The 21,331-nt window shown below is 36.0% G+C and overlaps 1 protein-coding gene across 1 annotated transcript; it reads right to left on the reverse strand.

Moving 5' to 3' along the window:
- Window positions 1–18,596: 18,596 nt before the first annotated feature.
- LOC132600258 (protein RADIALIS-like 4) lies at window positions 18,597–20,397 on the reverse strand. Its single transcript, XM_060313334.1, has 2 exons — window positions 19,827–20,397; window positions 18,597–18,839 (listed from the first exon to the last, which is right to left on the reverse strand). The coding sequence occupies exons 1-2, from the start codon at window positions 20,087–20,089 to the stop codon at window positions 18,809–18,811; spliced, it is 294 nt and encodes a 97-aa protein (XP_060169317.1). The 5' UTR covers window positions 20,090–20,397; the 3' UTR covers window positions 18,597–18,808.
- Window positions 20,398–21,331: the final 934 nt, after the last annotated feature.

Here is a 21,331-nt window from a genome sequence, read left to right on the forward strand (position 1 = left end):
TGAACAAGCATATAGAGCTAAAATAGTCATAAACTCAATTGAACCAGACTAAACTTGTATAACACGACCAAAATAACTGCAAACGGGACTGAAGTATGACTAACAGACAGATCACACAAACAGTTTCAAACATCCAATCAAATACTAGATCAATTTAAAAGAAAGAAAATACCTTCTCCGGGTGCAGCGAAGTGGGTACGGGGGTCTTCGATTCACCTCGAAACACTTGAGACTCTGGTTTCAAATTTACTCGGACTCGAATCAGTTGCAGGGAACAAAAAGGAATCAGAATAATCTTTTGTTTTCGAATGAATATCCAAACGATATTAAAAACTGATGAAGACTTGATAATTTTAGACGTGAATTTGAAGCGATTAAAAGAAACTCAAAACTTTAGGGGATTTCTGCAGCTAAACAAAATTTGTTCTTGGGAAACTTTGTGAATCCCAAAAATCCTCCCTTTTCGATTCAACCCTACCACCATTTATAGGTCTTTTGACCTTTGTATTGAAAAAAAGAAAGAGGAAACGGGGACAGCGTCGAAGTGGGGGCAACAGTGGCGTGGGGAACAGGAAGGCGTGGTGGATATGGCAGGTGAGGTCACGTGGTGTAGTCAGAGGCGTGGGTGGAGACAAGGTGAAGTGGAGTGACAGAAGGTAACGTGGGGGAGATGGGAGACGAAGGGGGCAGAGGGAAGTGGGGTGTCAGGGGTGTAGTGGAGGAAAGTGATGGGGAAACCCTAAAAGGGTTTCCTTATTCAGCTGAAAAATGAATTGGACCCGGTCCATTTGTGGACCGGGTCAAATTTTAGACTGGGTATTAAAAGAACGGACCAGTAAATTAAACATGGATTATTCTAAAAAATTGAGACAAGGGATATGGACTAGTCCTAAAATTACCAAGAGTCAATCGGGCTTTAATTTGGAGTCCGGTAAGTCAAAATGCGGACCGAGTGCAAGAAATAGTTTGGCTTTAAATTTGAATAAAAGACCCATTTAATTAATGAATATACCGAGGGTGACAAAATATTACTTAATACCAAAAATGTGTGATTATTAGACTCGGGTAATAAGATCATATGGTGTTATAATAGCCGTGTAATAATATATATTATTTTTCTTTGAAAATCCGCACTAAATAAATACTATTATTTAATTATGCAAAGATAAATGCGTAAGCTGGTAAAAATGCCGAAATGATAAGAATTGTGAATTATAATAATATTAATAAATAATAATAATAATTATTATTATTATAATAGAATAATAAAGTGTCGGTATTGATAAGAGGCTAATAATTATAGTAAACATAATATATATATTTTATTTTTTTCAAAAAATATTAGAAGCTTAAAAATAGGTATTTTGGCAGAGAGGCGGGACAAAATTGGGTGTCAACAACTTGTCCCTCTTTGCCCGATAATGATGAAAGAGTTGTCGGGCAAAGACGTTGACTCAGTAGCCTATTTTGTCCCGGCTAAAGGAAACTTGAGAGGATTATGACCGGACTCCGGTCTCTGAGTTGCCTACATATCTCGGGCTATACGAGAATCAGGTCGAGTGTAGTTCTGGGACAATTACGACACTTGAACCCCAATTGGCGCAAAACTTGCAAAATATTGTCCCAGTGCTGAATTATGATAACACTGGGTATTGTGATAGAAACTTTAGAATTCTGAAAATTGAATTGCTGGAACGCAAGAGAATACTTGCAATTAGAGACGAGTGTTCGAGGTAGATCTTTGACCCGTGTCGGGAAGTTTGACTATCCTTCCCGACAAATTGCCCCAGTTCGCTGCCGAAGAAATAGTTCCACGATTTGATGTGTGATGCCAACTTTGATATTGCCAAAAGCCACCAGCTAAAAACAATTGTTAGCAATAAAGAAATATATGTAAATAAGACAGGGTTGGAGAAGTTACACTTGCAGCCCCTGTTTCGAAAGTTGAATCCACATTCGGAGGTGGATGCCAGAACTGAAATATAAGATACCCGCATTCGGAGGTGGGTGCCTGAACTTGAAATATAAGATACCCGCATTCGGAGGTGGGCGCCTGAACTTGAAATATAAGATACCCGCATTCGGAGGTGGGCGCCTGAACTTGAAATATAAGATACCCGCATTCGGAGGTGGGTGCCTGAACTTGAAATATAAGATACCCGCATTCGGAGGTGGGCGCCTGAACTGAAATATAAGATACCCGCATTCGGAGGTGGGTGCCTGAACTTGAAATATAAGATACCCGCATTCGGAGGTGGGTGCCTGAACTGAAATATAAGATACCCGCATTCGGAGGTGGGTGCCTGAACTTGAAATATAAGATACCCGCATTCGGAGGTGGGTGCCTGAACTCGAATATAAGATACCCGCATTCGGAGGTGGGTACCTGAACTGAACATTGAAATACCCGCATTCTAAGGTGGGTGCCTAATTTGAAAATCGACATACCCGCATTCTAAGGTGGGTGTCTAATTTGAACATTGAAATACCCGCATTCTAAGGTGGGTGCCTGAATTGAACATTGAAATACCCGCATTCTAAGGTGGGTGCCTGGATTGAAATTGACATACCCGCATTCTAAGGTGGGTGCCTTGATTGAAATTGACATACCCGCATTCTAAGGTGGGTGCCTTGATTGAAATTGACATACCCGCATTCTAAGGTGGGCGCCTAGATTGAAATTGACATACCCGCATTCTAAGGTGGGCGCCTAAAATTGAAAATTGACATACCCGCATTCTAAGGTGGGTGCCCAATTTGAACATTGAAATACCCGCATTCTAAGGTGGGTGCCTGGATTGAAATTGACATACCCGCATTCTAAGGTGGGTGCCTAAAATTGAAAATTGACATACCCGCATTCTAAGGTGGGTGCCTGAATTGAACATTGAAATACCCGCATTCTAAGGTGGGTGCCTAAAATTGAAAATTGACATACCCGCATTCTAAGGTGGGTGCCTAATTTGAATTTTGAAATACCCGCATTTTAAGGTGGGTGCCTAAATTAAAAATCGAAATACCCGCATTCTAAGGTGGGCGCCTATATTGAAAATTGACATACCCGCATTCTAAGGTGGGCGCCTAATCATGTCCACTTCCCATGGTGCAAAATGTAAATCCATGTCCACTTTCAGGGTGCAGAAAAATAAATCCAAGTCCACTTTCACAGTTCAAAATATAAATCTACGTCCGCATTTCACGGTACAAAATATAAATCCACGTCGACTTTGACGTCCGTATTATACGGTACAACAGTAAATTTACATCTACTTTCACGTCTGCAATATACGGCGCAAAAATAAATTCACTTTTACTTTCGAAAACATAAATCTGTATCCACTTTCTACAATTATATGTATATTTTTTTTTTTTTGTAATATAATTCTATTTCCACTTCCATGCTCGCATCCACAATGTAAATGTAAATCCACGTCCACTTTAGAGATAATATCGTAAAAAGATATCCACATCTTAATCCATGTCCCGTTGTGACGGAAGTTAAATATATAATTAACCCCCACAATTTGATATACGATGCAATATTTCGATCTTGTTATCTTATTAACATACTTCATTCTAAAAGAATTTGATAATGATTTGAACATGTATGAAGTGATGACGAAATTGAGGAATTCTAACCAATAACAGGTGATCAGGGTCAGTGTCCATGATTATATGTATTCGATCCATCGATGAATGTCACGAGCTAAAACAACTGTTAGTGATAAGAATCAATAGCTGGGTCTAAAAGAATTATACTTACAGCCCTTGGTTGAGAAGATGAACTTGTGTCCACTGTTGCAATTGAAATTTCGTGATGAGTGGAACGACGCCCACCGTTCGGCATAAGCTACCTTTGCATCCACGCTGAAGAGTATTTGCATTTTGAAGAAAGTTAACTTTTTTATCACGCCCATAATTTAATACATGCACCGTGTTCATGTTAATTGGACCTGTCTCAACAAAGAAAAATTGTGAGTTTAAAAGAAAATTGGTTGACTTGTGCATGTAGGGGAACTTGGCCCTTGAATTGACTTTTGTCTCGGTCGCGTCCACGTTCTTCGATGTCTCACCACATATCTTGCTTCGCCGGGGAGTTTCAGTTATAAAAAAATGTATTTTGAAAATAAAAGTAATGAGATTTAGATGACTTTGAAAGGAAATACTTAGTGGCTCTAATATGTAACATGATTAAGAAGACTCGATTTTTGAATTTACTCACATTTTTAGAAATATGAATGGACTTTTATTTAAGACCACTTTTATGCTACTTCTAAAAATTTGTCCCAGTTTCAGTCCTAGAGATGCTTGATTCTAGACAATAGAAAAATAAGAACTTATAATGAAAGTTTTCGAAAGTGATTTGACCAACTTCGAAATTTGTCCCAGTTTCAAGTCCTGGAAACGCTTGGTTCTAAACGATCGAAAAGTGAGAAAATTGTAATGAAAATTTTTTGAAAGTGATTTGACCGATTTCAAAAATTTGTCCCAGTTTCAAGATACTAAGACACATGAATTTAAGCGGTGGGAAGACCAAGTCTTGTATAAAAAATCCTTATGTATTTTATAGGAACCAAAATGTTTGGACAAAACTGAAGATAAAAATTTTAAGATAGAAGGGCCGAACCCGCCTCGGGTTGCCTACGTATCCCAAAGGAATCAGGCCAGACGTAGTTCGTTACAAACAAAATGACAGAATCTTAATTTAAAAAGGCCGTAACAAAACATAGAGGCAACATGACAAAAGGAACTAAATGTTCTAGTTGATGCCTCCGGCCTACTACAAAAGGAAATTTAAACTGAAAATACTGAAACTCCCGGCGAACCGGGGCTAAGATAGAAGTTCAATCCTGCAACTCAGGTCCTGGCTCAGCAGCCTATAAAGTCAATATTTCAGCAAAGTCTTTGATTATCGCAGCATGATCATTTTCATCTTCGACGAACAGGTTCTTGACTCCCTCCACGATATCATCATAGGCAACTTCAACAATCAGATCTGAAGGTTTTGAGAAAGTTTGATCAATGGTAGGAATAGGTTTTGGCAATGCAATCTCCTTCCTTTTATTCTTTCGTGCTTTCTTCACTTCTTCCTCAGTTGGCTCATATCCCAAACCGAATGTAAATTGTTGCGTAGGGAGAACGACTGGCTCAACCCGCCCATTTAGTGTTTTCCCTAGCCCAAATCCAGGTTGGTACCCATTTCTCACCATTTCTTTTGCAACCATAATTGCGGCACATGATCTTTTGAACTCTTGAGTTTGACATACTTCACTCTCCTTAGTGACATTCACAACCTCCCAAGCGTGGTAAGCTGCTCCGTCGAAACCTCCTTCTGCCTCGACGAATGGGGTGGATTGCTCTAGATAGAAAGACGTGTCTCCTTCTCCGTGTATACATATTTGTTGCTGATCCCACTCGAATTTGACAGTTTGGTGCAAAGTAGATGGTACGGCCCCAGCCAAATGGATCCACGGCCTACCTAACAGCATATTGTATGACGTGGAAATATCAAGTACTTGAAAATCCATAATGAATTCAACAGGGCCAATCAACACTTTCAACTCTATTTCCCCAATAGGGCGCCTTTGAGCCCCATCAAATGCTCGAATATTCATATCACTGGTCTTGAGCTCACTAACATTATATCCGATCTTCTTCAGACTTGCTAATGGACAGATGTTAAGTCCAGAACCCCCATCAATCAATACTTTAGCCACAAACATGTTACGACACTTGACAGATATATAGAGTGCTTTGTTATGCATACATCCTTCTGGCGGCAGTTCTTCATTATCGAAGCTGATTCGATGGCTGTCAAGTACGCGCTCAATCATCCCAGCTAACGCCTCACTAGTTGTTTCGCTTGGAACATACGCTTCATTCAAGATCTTCAACAATGCATTCCTGTGCATATCTGAACTCAAAAGCAAAGAGAGAATAGGAATTTGAGCATTGGTCTTTTTCAACTGATCCACAACTGAGTACTCACTAGCCTTGATCTTCCTCAAAAATTCTTCTGCTTCGGTTTCAGTCACGACCCTTTTGGGAGGTACATTGGCTTCCTTAACTTGCCCCAATCTAACTAGCTCTTCTGGAGAATAGCATCTTCCAGACCTTGTCATTCCTGAGGTCTTAACCTTGTCAGTGATCGTGTCCTTTCCTCGACATTCCATCACAGTTTGTTGATAATTCCATGGTACGGCTTTTGTATCGAGCACTGGTAACTGATTTGGTGCTTGAACTACTTCCACAGGCGTTGATGAAGCTCCTAATATCTCGACAGGCACACAACCCCTTATCACTACAACCGGAGAAGCAACGGCTACAAAATCATGATCCTCCACACGATCCACAGGCACTATAAATTCGGCTGGGTCGTCAACATTTTCATCTATTCCAATCATATTTATCGTGGCCCCATCATGGGTCGGGAGTGGATTGTTAACCACATTTGGTGTTGGTGGTTTGACCGTGATCTGTTTTGCTTCAATAAGATCCTCAACCTTATGCTTCAATGCGTAACAACGATCAGTGGAATGGCCTTTTACCCCCGAATGATATGCACATGTTTTAGTGGGATCAAAGCTTCTGGGTAATGGATCTGGAATTCTACCTTCCACGGGATATACTAAGCCTGAAGCTTGCAGTCTTTCGAAAACAACGCTCAGTGGTTCTCCCAATGGTGTGAAATTGCGGAACGGTTTATTTGGGCGAGGTGCGGATGCATTGTTTGGATGATGAGTTTGTGATGGTGGAGCTGGATATGTTGGTGGTCGTGGAGCTCGATATGCTGGTTGTGTGTTGTAAACAGGGTAGGATATTTGTGGTGATTGAGGTTGGTAAGATGACAAAGCTTGGTCGTAGGGATGTGGAGAATATTGGAAATATTGTGAGTGGTGAGCGTTAGGCTGGTATCGCGGTGGTCGTTGATGGCGGTATGATGTGTTTCCCAAGGCCATCACCGATGCTGCTTCTTTCTCTTTTTTCTTTCCATTTCCGAGAGTACCAGTTTGTATAGCCCTACTGGTAGACTGCAAAGCTGCTAGACTCGTTATTCTCCCTGTCTTAATGCCATCTTCGATCATGTCCCCAGCTTTGATCACTTCTGCAAAAGTTTTTCCACTCATTGTCACCAAACGTTCATAGTATTCCGGTTCTAGTGCTTGAATGAAGAAAGTAACCATTTCTGTCTCCTCCATGGGTGGGTGTACCCTAGATGCTTCTTCCCTCCACCGTATAGCATATTCTCGAAATGATTCGGTGAACTTCTTCTTCAATTTTGTAATTGAGATTCTGTCAGGAGCGATCTCAACATGAAACTTGTAGTGATCCACAAAAGCATTTGCCAAATCATCCCAAGTACGCCATTTGGTTGTATCTTGCTTAGAATACCACTCCAAGGCTTTTCCACTCAAACTCTGATTGAATAGTTTGACTCTTATCCCTTCATTCTTCCCCACACCAATCAACTTTTCACAATAGACCTTCAAATGGAAGAAAGGGTTCCCTGACCCATCAAACTTCTCAAATTTTGGAATCTTGTAACCTGGTGGCAATTCTACCTCAGGAAATGCACATAATTCTTCATATCTCACGCTTTGGTTACTACCAAGTCCACGCAAACTTCTCATGGCATCTTCCAAACTTTTGAGCTTTCTATTTATCATTTCATCATTAACTGACCGTGCCTCATTTTCAACTTCGACATAATGATCAACATCTGTGCGACATTGTCCTTGAATCTGATTTTTTGGCTTTAGACCGTGTGAAATATGGATGCTCCGCCAGTTCCCTTTTAGCACAAGTCAACCTTTTGTGTTTTGAAAATAGGTTTAAAAAGAAAAAGGATAAAAACAAGAAAAAGAAAAGGAAAATGAGTCAGTATACGGTAAGGATAATATTATTGCATATAAACCCATTATTGCACATAATACATCGCGTTTTATAATGCAAGGGACCTCTTTATGCCAGAGGTAGGCCTAACGAACATTGAAGGACAAACATGTCTTTTATGTATCATTCCATAACTCTTCTTACAACTAATTTACAAGAAAATAAAGTTTATTACATGCCAGTTTAATAATACAATTTAAAGTTGATCTAGGATATCTAACGCTTTATCTCCACTAATTTCTTTTAATTGTCTTCAACCTCCGACATTAATTTTAGATGCTCCACGTCAACCTGCAACAAAAGGTCAGTTTTTCTTGAAATACTTATCTATAGAGTACTAGGTCTACATAATCCACATATTTATCCTTCAAATAATGCACATAGATAGTGAGTAGTGTCACTTAGAGTCATGGACTCTTTTGGACATTTGGTAAGGTTGACTAATGAACTTAATACACCAAGGGTATTAAGCCTCCTAGGTTTAAAATGATGCATGTTCTTACAAGGTTTTGGCTTCGCTCTACCCTAAGTAGACTAAGAATGGGTTTGCTAGACACAAGGTTCCCGAGCGGACTGCTCGAGTGAGAAGGCTACGCGGTCCCCGTTATTCGGGCACCCCCGCGCATGCGCCAACTCCCTTAAAATTTGGATTCTATGAAGAAATTTGCGGGTGCGCTAAGCACACCTCGCGTGTACGTGTGATAGTGTGAATTTTCCAAAAGTGGAGGAAATATGAACGGAATGCCAGTTTAAGGAAAGCAGTAATAACATATTACACAGAAAATACATATAAGGAATAAAAATACTTAAAAGCATATGAAGCAACAATATAGACAAAATAAAGCAAAATAAACAAAGCATCCAACAAATGATTTATTAACCTAAGTTGTTATGGTTAAGAGCCTAAATTCCCCAGCGGAGTCGCCAAGCTGTCACACCCCATTTTAACCGGGTCGATTTAGGAAGTATGACGTATTGGTGATTCCTGTTTATTTTTATTTAAGGAGTCGCCACCTAATTGATTTAACGGTGAATTAGGACACCTAAATATTAACTAAGGTAAAGTTAAAACTAAACCTCAGTTAATAGTCTGCTTAACCAGTGTGATTCTAGGTAAGGGCTCTATATTATCCTAAAGGGAAGGGGTTAGGCATCCTTTAGAATCCGTTAACTTACGGTTATCCGACCAAACTTAGGTTAATTTAGGGCTAAAGATGCAAATATAATATTTAAGAAAATAATTTTGTAAATTATTGCTAAGGTTTAAAAGATAAAAATGTAATAATGCTATTTAAAATAATGCTTATAGATATTACTAAGGTTTTAAATGAGAAATATTAGCTAGAATAAGACGAATAGAAAATACGCTAATTTATAGAGAAAGGAAATTTCAAATGCCGTTTAGCAAAAGAAGGTTTGAAATGCTAAGTAACACTTAAAAATATGTTGATGTAATTTAAAAAAAAAATAAAACCTGTAAGAGATAATTTGCATATGAGTAATAGTTTTAATAGAAGATTTCGCAAATTTGAACTTTGAATAAGATAGTGTGATATGAGTATGACTATGTACAAAAATCTAGACTATTCTTTAAATGGAAAGCAAAAGGAAGTGAACTTTGTTTCTCTTTTAAACTTTATTTAATTATGCCTGGTTAAAAAATATATAATTGGGTGAACCTTGAAAACAATATTCATAAAATATGCTTGAGTTTACATTTATGTAATAGTGGTGTTTTGGAAATCAAAAATATGAATTTATGCCATCAATTATTCTAGAAGCAAATATCATATATTCTATGAATAATTTAATGTGGAGAGAAAAAAAAATGCAAACTTATGGGATAAATTATTGGTTTTGTTTAAACTAACTACCCATTACTAAAACTAAGCCTACTAATTATTTAAGATTTATCTAAACTAAGAAAGCAAAACAAACAAAGAATTAGTTTATATAATACAAATTTATATGCACAAAAATAAAATAAGAGGGTAATAAGTATCAAATGGGCCAGCCCATTTGGGGACTGCTGGACCCATTTTCTGTTGGGCTTAGGCCCAGCAGTTTTCATATTGTTGGGCTGCTGCTGCTGTTCCTGTGTATTGGGCTTTGGCCCAGAATATTGTTTTCTATTTTTTGTTGCGGGCAGGATTGATGGGGACGACCCGAGGAGATTGCGTTGGGGCTTTGGCCCAACTCCGAATGCGGGAGAAGAACGAGTATTTTGGACCCGCATGCGATGGTCATGCATGAAATGAGAAGGAAAAGGATTAGTAGATGATCAATAAATGATGTTAAGACACATGAAATATAGACTTGCAAAACAATCAGCGAATTATGTATACACTATGTATACATATTCATAACTATTTCAAATAGGGATATACCAACAATATATGTAATATACATAAACCAATTGAAATATACTTGCAGCAATGCACAAAAATTCAAACAGTAGTAGATCTGCTAATTCATTCACTTGAAGGTGCTCGGAATATAGATTAAATGTATTGGCAGTGCACAACACATATCAGGCCTAGACATGGCATACGAATATCCACTGAATTCAGGAAGGATATTCATGGTATTCAATCACATTTTAGCTCATATTCATGGTATTCAATCACGTTTCCTACATAACGAGCGATATATACTAGACAAACAGATCACTTTAAGAAAATTAGGAGTCTTTAGAGATAGGGATTCTCTAACTCAAACATTTGTCCATACCCAAACAGTCCCCTGTATACAAATTCCTAGACTTCCAATTCATTAAGATAGAGCAGATTCCATCAAACACAAACAAATCCTAATCATGAGTCATTTTAACAAACACCTTACCATATACCATAAATCAAACCAAATATATATCAAGTTCAGCATTGTTATGGAATCATTATTCAAGCACTCCGACAGGATTAACCGATGAAACTAAAATATGCATAACAGATCCACTTAAAAGAAAGTAGGATCACTATAATGGGTCATACATCAATAGAGCAGTCCTCAGGACTTATCTATATCCATGATTTATTTAACATGATGTTATCACAAAGCATTTATACAAGTTCATAATGTTCAGATAAAGTCTCGAAAGAAATCACCCAAGATATGAGGGAGAAGAGGAGGGTTCTAGTTTAAGGAAAAGGAAGGAAACTAGTTTTAAAACATATTTTGCCTCATCCTAAGTACTGAGCTGGAAGAACATCTCCTACACATGGAACATAGCCAAACTAAACTCTATAGTCTGTTAGAAATCCCAGAAAATGATTATTAAGTCAAGCTACTTCATTAAGCAGCAGTCGAACTACACAAATGCTGATGCCCTAACAAATAGGAATCAAAACCCAATAAGCCAAAGAAACATATATGAAAAATATTAATAACCTAAAGCTATCTGGACAAACATATTTGAACAGGACATGAACATAATTTGAAACATGTTTATAATAATCTTAGCCAACACATAATTAGCTACTAGCATAGTTTCAGGCCACAAAGCACGTTGATGCTGGACCAATTATGCAATTCGAGCAGTATGAAGTGCTACAGACACGCTAACGACTACGATAAAACTACCAGCAAGTTAATGACTAGGCTAATATAACCCATACTTAATCCGAGAGCAGCTGAACTAGATCAAACTAGGCAACACATTGACAACTGATCCACCTGAACTAACACGGCACTCTTAAACCAACCAAATATCAAACAAGAAATAATGGGCTATCCTGATAACATGTCAGATCAAAGCATAACCCAGATAGACTTGTTTAAATCAACTGAATCATAAGGCTAATGCATACGAACTAGATGGACAAACTAGCTAGTTCATACTAACATGTGATCAATCTAATAACACACCAGCAAACAAGGCGAAACTTGCAGCATAAGGATTAATTTGAACAAGCATATAGAGCTAAAATAGTCATAAACTCAATTGAACCAGACTAAACTTGTATAACACGACCAAAATAACTGCAAACGGGACTGAAGTATGACTAACAGACAGATCACACAAACAGTTTCAAACATCCAATCAAATACTAGATCAATTTAAAAGAAAGAAAATACCTTCTCCGGGTGCAGCGAAGTGGGTACGGGGGTCTTCGATTCACCTCGAAACACTTGAGACTCTGGTTTCAAATTTACTCGGACTCGAATCAGTTGCAGGGAACAAAAAGGAATCAGAATAATCTTTTGTTTTCGAATGAATATCCAAACGATATTAAAAACTGATGAAGACTTGATAATTTTAGACGTGAATTTGAAGCGATTAAAAGAAACTCAAAACTTTAGGGGATTTCTGCAGCTAAACAAAATTTGTTCTTGGGAAACTTTGTGAATCCCAAAAATCCTCCCTTTTCGATTCAACCCTACCACCATTTATAGGTCTTTTGACCTTTGTATTGAAAAAAAGAAAGAGGAAACGGGGACAGCGTCGAAGTGGGGGCAACAGTGGCGTGGGGAACAGGAAGGCGTGGTGGATATGGCAGGTGAGGTCACGTGGTGTAGTCAGAGGCGTGGGTGGAGACAAGGTGAAGTGGAGTGACAGAAGGTAACGTGGGGGAGATGGGAGACGAAGGGGGCAGAGGGAAGTGGGGTGTCAGGGGTGTAGTGGAGGAAAGTGATGGGGAAACCCTAAAAGGGTTTCCTTATTCAGCTGAAAAATGAATTGGACCCGGTCCATTTGTGGACCGGGTCAAATTTTAGACTGGGTATTAAAAGAACGGACCAGTAAATTAAACATGGATTATTCTAAAAAATTGAGACAAGGGATATGGACTAGTCCTAAAATTACCAAGAGTCAATCGGGCTTTAATTTGGAGTCCGGTAAGTCAAAATGCGGACCGAGTGCAAGAAATAGTTTGGCTTTAAATTTGAATAAAAGACCCATTTAATTAATGAATATACCGAGGGTGACAAAATATTACTTAATACCAAAAATGTGTGATTATTAGACTCGGGTAATAAGATCATATGGTGTTATAATAGCCGTGTAATAATATATATTATTTTTCTTTGAAAATCCGCACTAAATAAATACTATTATTTAATTATGCAAAGATAAATGCGTAAGCTGGTAAAAATGCCGAAATGATAAGAATTGTGAATTATAATAATATTAATAAATAATAATAATAATTATTATTATTATAATAGAATAATAAAGTGTCGGTATTGATAAGAGGCTAATAATTATAGTAAACATAATATATATATTTTATTTTTTTCAAAAAATATTAGAAGCTTAAAAATAGGTATTTTGGCAGAGAGGCGGGACAAAATTGGGTGTCAACATTCATGAAACTGAAAAACCTCCTCTGTCTTTATCCAATTTAAATCAAATCCATGCAACAGTTATTCCAATTTAAAATGGACTAATTTATATTTCTATATAAACCAACACAACTTTTGGAAGAAGGAAAAAAAACACTTTACTTCTGAAAACCAGATATAATCACATACAAAATGAACCAAAATCAACATATTGTACATGTTAATGGTGGCCATGGGCAAGCACATGAACATGCCCATCTTCATAACCAAATCCATCCTAATATTGCAAATTTGCAAATTACTCATGATATTGTTGATATCAAAAGAGACATAGATTTTCTGAGGGCTCTTTACGGTGCTCTAAGTAGAGAAAATGATGATCTGCGAAGAGAATTACGATTTGTAAGGCAGAGGTTATTCCAGCACACTGGCCAAGTTGACGATGGGGCAATTTAGAATGGGTACACATGATATTAGAACTGATGATGGTAGTTTGGTACTTATGAAGTTAGGATTTTATGTTTTGTGGATATATATATATATTTAAATGTATGTTAATGAAGTGTAAGTTTCTTTAGGTTTGTAGAATTTTACTTTAATGGCTTCTAAACAGAAGTATTGCCTTCTACGACAAACTTGTTCAGAAGTTTGTTCAGAACTTTGCCTGTAACGGCATACTCTACTACTTTGTAAATTTTACTTTTGCCTCCTCCGGCATAAGTACTTTTTGTTTTGCTTAACTTAATGCAGTAACTGTTTTTGGTTAAAAAAAAACCTTCTCTACCTTCATCCAATTTAAATCAAATGCCCGCAACAGTTATTCCAATTAGAGGATTGACGTAACTGGACTAATTTATACTACTATATAAACCAGAACTTTTTCCATCTCCGGCATACTTGTTATTAAATTGGTTCAGAACATTGCCGTTAACGGCATACTCTACTCTTTTGTAAATTGAACTTTTGCCTCCTCCGGCATAAGCAATTTTTGTTTTGCTGATGATAATGCAGTAACTGTTTTTGGTTAAAAAAATAAAAAAATGAAAACCTCATCTACCTTCATCCAATTTAAGTCAAATTCCTGCAACAGTTATTCCAATTAGAGGATTGACGCAACTGGGCTAATTTATACTTCTATATAAACCAGAACTTTTGCCTTCGCCGGCATACTTGTTATGAAATTGGTTCAGAACATTGTCGTTAACGGTATACTCTACTCTTTTGTAAATTGAACTTTTGCCTCCTCCGGCATAAGCACTTTTTGTTTTGCTGATGATAACGCAGTAACTGTTTTTGGTTAAAAAAAAAATAAAAAAAAATGAAAATCTCCTCTACCTTCATCCAATTTAAATCAAATTTCTGTAACAATTATTCCAATTAGAGGATTGACGCAACTGGACTAATTTATACTTCTATATAAACCAGAACTTTTGCCTTCTCCGGCATACTTGTTATGAAATTGGTTCAGAACATTGTCGTTAACGGCATACTCTACTCTTTTGTAAATTGAACTTTTGCTTCCTCCGGCATACTTGTTCTAAATTTGCACACAGTTTGCCTTAATTCAAGTTTAAATCGATAAGCATTGCCTGATTTAAATTTAATTTACTATAATTACAATTTCAAGTAAATAAGCATTGTATACTAATTTAATTAAGGTATAAAGTAATTAAAATCAGAACAAAGCATTAAATCCAATCAATTCTATTTTGCTGATTAATTTTATCATGCGCAATGTTCAATCTGAGCTGTATATCATCTGTTTCTTAATAATCAGGTCGTAGAAGATGATCTTTTTCAAATATTAACAATCTAAACTCAATAAAATAGTTAAATTGAGTTGAATTAAGATTTGTACCTTTTACTGATGTTGTAGCAGCAAAATCAATTAAGAAATCTGGCTTGAAACAACGATTTGAATAATGTGAAAAATTGGGAACGAAATTGGGCTGGGTTAACGATATGAAAGAAGGGAAGGATTTAAGAATAACGATTTTTGTGTTTTATATATAACTGTTAGGGGTAGTAATGTCTTTTTACTATGTTGTTTTTGCTCGGAAGGGCAATAATTAAAGACCACCATTTTGAGGGGCAAAATATAAAGACCAGCCCAAAAGAGGGGCATTCGCGCCAATTGCCCTTTTTTTTTACGCGGATTGCCCTTTTTTTGGGCTGGTCTTTATGTTTTGTCCCTCATATTTGTGGCCTTTAAATTTTGCCCCTCATATTTGTGGTCTTTAAGTTTTACCCTTCGCTTAAAAAGGTGTGCGAATATCTGAGGTTCTGGGTTCAAACCTTCGCTCAGGCATAAAATAAAAAAATAATTTTGCAAGGCAAGGCTGGTGGCGTGTATGCTGGATTCAGCATACACGCCTTAAGGAAAAATTAAAGTTATGTCGGATCAGGCATAACTAAAAGTCTGCCTCATAAGGCAAAACTTTTCCTTAAGGCATAGTTTAATTATGCCTTATGGGGCAGACTTTTAGTTAAGGCATAACCAAAAGTATAACCCCATAAGACAAAACTTTTCCTTAAGGTATAAACTTTGCCTTATAAGGCAAATCTTTAGTTATGCTTTAAGGTCTTATGGGACATACTTTAGTTATGTCTTATGGGGCACACTTTTAGTTAAGACATAACTAAAAGTATGTCTCATAAGGCGGAACTTTTACTTAAGGCATAACTAAAAATTTGCCTTGAAAGTAAATAAAATAAAATATATGTCTCAAGGAAAAGTCTGCCGGAGGAGGGCAGAGCGAAATTTAAACTCTGTCTTGAGAATTTTTCTTAAAATTTTGACTGAATGAAAATTTGAATCTGAAAACTCATAGATTTTAGGCTAAGAGCAAAAATTAAAGACCACCAATTTGAGCGGCAAAAGTTAAAGACCACTACAAAAGAAGGGCAATTCGCACGTCTCTTGACTTTGCCATTTCGAATCATATCTGATTTGGTTAATATAGAGATGGTACTGGTATACTTCATAGGTAAGGAGAAGAGATGAAGGATAGGGAGTAATATACCAAACAGTCACATCAGGTCAATCTATCATAGTACATTTTGCGTATCAATTTTAGTGTGTCTTTTTCTGCATTTATTCTGAATCTCAAGTTTCATCCTCAAATTCAGTGGGGGCGTAAGAACGAATATCGCTTTTAGTTAGCTTTGGAGTGGAAATTCGAGACAAAAAGAGGAGTTTCTCTAGATTAAGCAGTTTCCGCTAGATCAAATTTTAATAATTAATAAATAAATAATAAAAATAGATAAGTTGTATTCATTGTTATTAATTAGTAATAAATTACATGGACTTAGATCAATAAAATAATGACATTTCTATACATAAGAATTTCAGCCTAATTTATTTGTCCATTTATGAATTGGAAAATGGAAAGAAATGAAAATTTGAACAAGAATTTTTGTCCCTCATTAATTAAAGAGGAAGGATTTTGTGTTTATATATATAGAAGCACTTCTTCTAGGTCTTAAAGAGTTAAGAAGAAGACAAACCTCGGCTTTGATTCCCTCAAATCTCTCAAATAACCCGTATATATCCCCAGGTATATCCATTCATCTCATGTATATTTATGTATATATCCATGAAAACTGTGTGTAATATAAACTGATATACATGATATATATATATATATATATATATACACATGTCACAGTGACATCCATGAAAATGTATATGTGCTAGATACACATGTCACAGATGCATTTTTAGGTCTGATTTTTTTATTTGAAACAAGTTAGAATCACTTCTAAGCTTCCTCAAATTTGTATATAACCTCGTCCGGGTGTTTCCAACCACACCCACTCACGCCCGTTCAATCCAAACAAGAATAAGAAGGAGAAGCTAGAAGGGGGAGGATAAATTTCTTCTATATAAATAGTTGCATAATTTTTTTATTTTGCTGAAAAGTTAGCTCGTGGGTTTCTTCCGACTTCAATTCCCACTATAAGAAAAAATATATTTGGCAACAAAAGTAATTTTGTTTCCGTAGATTGATTATTGTCGCAAAAAGTACTTTTGGCAACAATTTTTTCTTTTGTTGCATAGACTTTTTCCAACGGCTGTTATTTCAACTACGTGCAACAATTTTTTTTTTTGGTACCAAAAATACTTTTTGCAACAATAATCAATAATATGACAACAAAATTAAATTCTTTGGCAACAAAAAAGTTCATTTGTCAATAATAAAACTAAGTTGTTGTCAAATATTAAATTTTTTGTTGTCATTTATGTACTTTCTTGTAGTGTCCATGATCCGATTCTTTGGTATAGATGCTACAATAATGCAACTAGTAAACTGAAAGGCAACATTAACGTTGTTAGCAAAACTGAAGAGAGAATTTGTTGTGAATCATTTGCTCTCTGCTTCACTTAGATAAGAAAGACTAAGATTTGTGCTAGTGGAAGCATTAATCACTCGAACTTTCTTGGAGCCCTAGTGTTACGGAGATGCAATTACATATATTTACAAATAGGGTTGTACTTGTACTCTTAACCAAACTAATTCTCGTACTAATTTAGTAAATTATTTTGAAATGTGAAATTGATTAAGAAAATATTGATTTTCCTATTATTTCGTCGGTTATATTTAAATATGGCTATACAATACCGAATTTTTTGAATTTCTATTGCAAAATATATTCTTTGGGCAAAAATATGTCAATATCAATTAGGATTGTATGTAGGTGTTGATCTTTATCTATTTTAATCTAAGCCCAATTTCAAGTGGATAAACTCCTTCGTGGTCTCTCTGTCTTTATCATTTCCAATCATATCTGATATGGATAATATAGAGATGGTACTGGTATACTTCATGGGTAAGGAGAAGAGATGAAGCGTAGGGAGTAATATACCAAACAGTCACATCAAGTCAATCATCATAGTACATTTTGCGTATCAATTTTAATGTGTCTTTTTCCGCTTCCCCTTGGCTTCCAAAGGAATATCATTTTCCAAAATATTTTTTTCAATCAATCTTCCAGTAGCCACAAGCCAATTTTCCAAAATATAAAACCATGATCCTCAATTTTCAATAGCTATTTTCCTCAACTTCCCATATGCTCACTCATCAGTAACAACTACTTTAATTTTTTATTTTTTTCTAAAGTTCACCTTAACGGTGTGGTGTTAGGCCTAGACCCCTACTTTAATTTGTTTTACTTTATGTAATTAATGGTGTTTGATTGGATACGAATTAATTAAGAAATTAAGTATCTTTCAAGCAATTGTAAAGTTGTAATTAATGATCTTGTACATGTTATAATTTTTTCTATTATTATAAAGCATGTCAAGTATAAACAAATTTTCATTGTTTGCAACCTCAGAACAACACATGCAATTATTCGAATGTTGTGAGGTAAATATGCTTATTTTGAAGATTGAGACACTGTCATAGATATTGTACAGGATAGAGCGACAAGAGGGATTCATACGATTCAATAAGATAAGGTGGTAGTACAATGCAAGGAAAGAAAACATGTTGGAAGTAGTAGACAACACTATTTTACATAATTAGGAGAAGGTACAATTTTCAGAGATAGTACTTTTACGGGCATTTTTTTTGTCACACTTGACTTGCTACGTAGCGATATCGTCCGGCTTGATATGTTCTCATCAACATCTTCACTGGTGCAGGTTCAGATACCTCAGAAGCCTATTGAATAATTACATAAGAAAATGAATTAACTAAAAAGAACAAAAAATATAAGTGAAAGAAAAGAAAGATTCAAATGATTAGTGATTAAAAGCGTAATGAAAGTATGAAACTAGCAGGGAAATTTTACATGCAAACGGCCTAGATCATAAAGAACAAACTTATACAAGTTCTTGTCAAGTTCACTTTGTAGGACAAACAGTATTAGATTTTTAGCATTTATTTCCATAAATTTCGTTTTAAATTTTTAAAAGATTGAAGGTTTTTTAATTAGAATAGGGTAAGTAGGGCTACATGCAGTAACTTTCAAACTTATAGAATCATTCCATCTCTTTTGGCCATTTATTTTTTCTTCTACCACGTACATCTATTTGTTTCTGAAATTCAGAATTTGTATTTACGTTATTTGTCTTCTGAAATGTTTGTATATACAAATGAAAAATTGAAAAATTAGAAAAGAAAAATCATTAAAACTACACTTAACGCAAGATTAAGATAGAAAAGGGAAAGTATTAGTAGTACTTAATTACGTTTTTATATAGAGTTAACTAATAGTACAAAGTTTACACTATTATATCACTTAGAGTACTCCCTCCCCTCCTTTCCAATTTATTTCACAACATTTGGATTTCGAGAGTCAAACGAGCTTTTCTTTTACCGCCATTTTTCATATGCCTTTTAAATAGTTTGAATAGTTAACTATTGAGACTTATAGTACAGTTTCTAAATATATATAAATTTTATTTTAAAAAAATTCGAAGATTCTATATTCAAATTCAAGGTCAAAATTGAAGAGTCTGACTTTTGAAAGCCGAATAATGCTGCATAAATCGAGACGAAGAGAATACCGATGAGTGATATTAATAACCTGAAAAATTAAGTAACAACCTTGCAACAAATACTACTCCTATTTCGTAAAAATTCTTTATACTATCGGTTCATCGTTATATAACGTAAAACTTTTAAGGTACAGTACTAGTAAAGTACCTATGCTCTTCATCAGCTGCAACTCCATTGGTGGCACCATTTCTGTAAGTAGGAAGAGGAACATGGCCAGATTCAATGCGCCTGAGATCCTCAAGAAGTATTTCATAGTGTCGCTTGACTTCATCGGGAGACTTGCCACCTCCCACCGCTCTAGCCACATTCTGCCACCGGTCAGGAGTGTCCTTATCAAATTGGGCTAAAGCTCTTTCAAACAACTTGTTTTGCTGTGGTGTCCATGAAGATCTAAGTGAGCTTGATGCCATATCAAGTAACTAGTATTCAGTCACAAACTCTGATGAGAGAAAAGTTTAAGAAAGCGACTGATGAGGTACTCAAGACCAAGAAGTAATACGGTTATGGGTGATGAAAAAAGGAAGGCCAATATTGGTGCTTATATAGAGGTGGGGTAATTAAGGGGGGCATATAGCCAGTTGGCGAAGAATCTAAATTTGGCTTAAAGCTGGGGAAGGAGAGTGACTCGTCTTCTTTGGAACCACAAGCTCACGACTACGGCAGGACAAGGAGTGCAGTGCAGGGGATGACCAGAATCTCTCTTTCTATCTCTCTCTCTGTAGACTAAGTTTCTCCATTGTAAATATACTCCCTCTTCCTATTTTTACTCCTCCATATTTCACTTGGCACACCCCTTGAGAAGTACTCCTGCCCATAGGCGTAGTCAGTAAGGGCCAAGAGGATCATCCAACCCCCTTGGGCAAAAAATTATACTGTATATATACAGTAAAAATTATTTTTTTATGTATATATAGTAGACGTTGAACCCCCCTTGCTTCTTCGTTTGTCTGCTTCTTTATATTTTGAACCCCCTTAATTTGTTAAAATCCTGGCTCTGCCACTGCTCCCGCCGGTCCAAAATAATTGACGTTTTTTTAATTTACACGCCCCTTAAAAATAGTATTAATTAGGAGGGTATTTGACTAACTTTACCCTTCAAAGTTATTATCTCTTTCCATTAATTGCTTATTCTATTTATGTAGTCATCTCCATTAATGACAAAATTCTCCTAAGGGAAAAATGGAGAATTTTTTTTTACTGTAGTTGTGTCTTAAACTCCTAAAACGACAAATAATTTGAAACTGTGGGAGTACTAATTACTAAAATAATAAGTTTATTACTATATCACTCTTTAATTATAATAAATTTAATGTTGTTGAGAAATGCATTGGGAAATAGCTATAGTTGATAAGAAGGAAAATTAAGGATTAAATAATAAACTGTGTATTAATTTGTTAAACTGAACAAGTAAAAATGAATAACATAGACTTTTTAGTATAACAGATAAATAAAAATGTGGGGATGAAGTACTTGTTGCAGTAAAATACCAACTCATAACCACGAAGGATCCAAGTGAAGCTGAGGAATCGTTCTGATTCTCGGATACAGTCGGACCTCTCTGTAATGACACCCGCATTTAACAGCATCTCGCTATAATAGCCAAATTTTTTCGGAACCGATTTTTTATGTTATATTTTACTTCTCTATAATAA

This window comes from Lycium barbarum, chromosome 6 (genome assembly GCF_019175385.1).
Source record: "Lycium barbarum isolate Lr01 chromosome 6, ASM1917538v2, whole genome shotgun sequence".
Taxonomy (NCBI): domain Eukaryota; kingdom Viridiplantae; phylum Streptophyta; class Magnoliopsida; order Solanales; family Solanaceae; genus Lycium; species Lycium barbarum.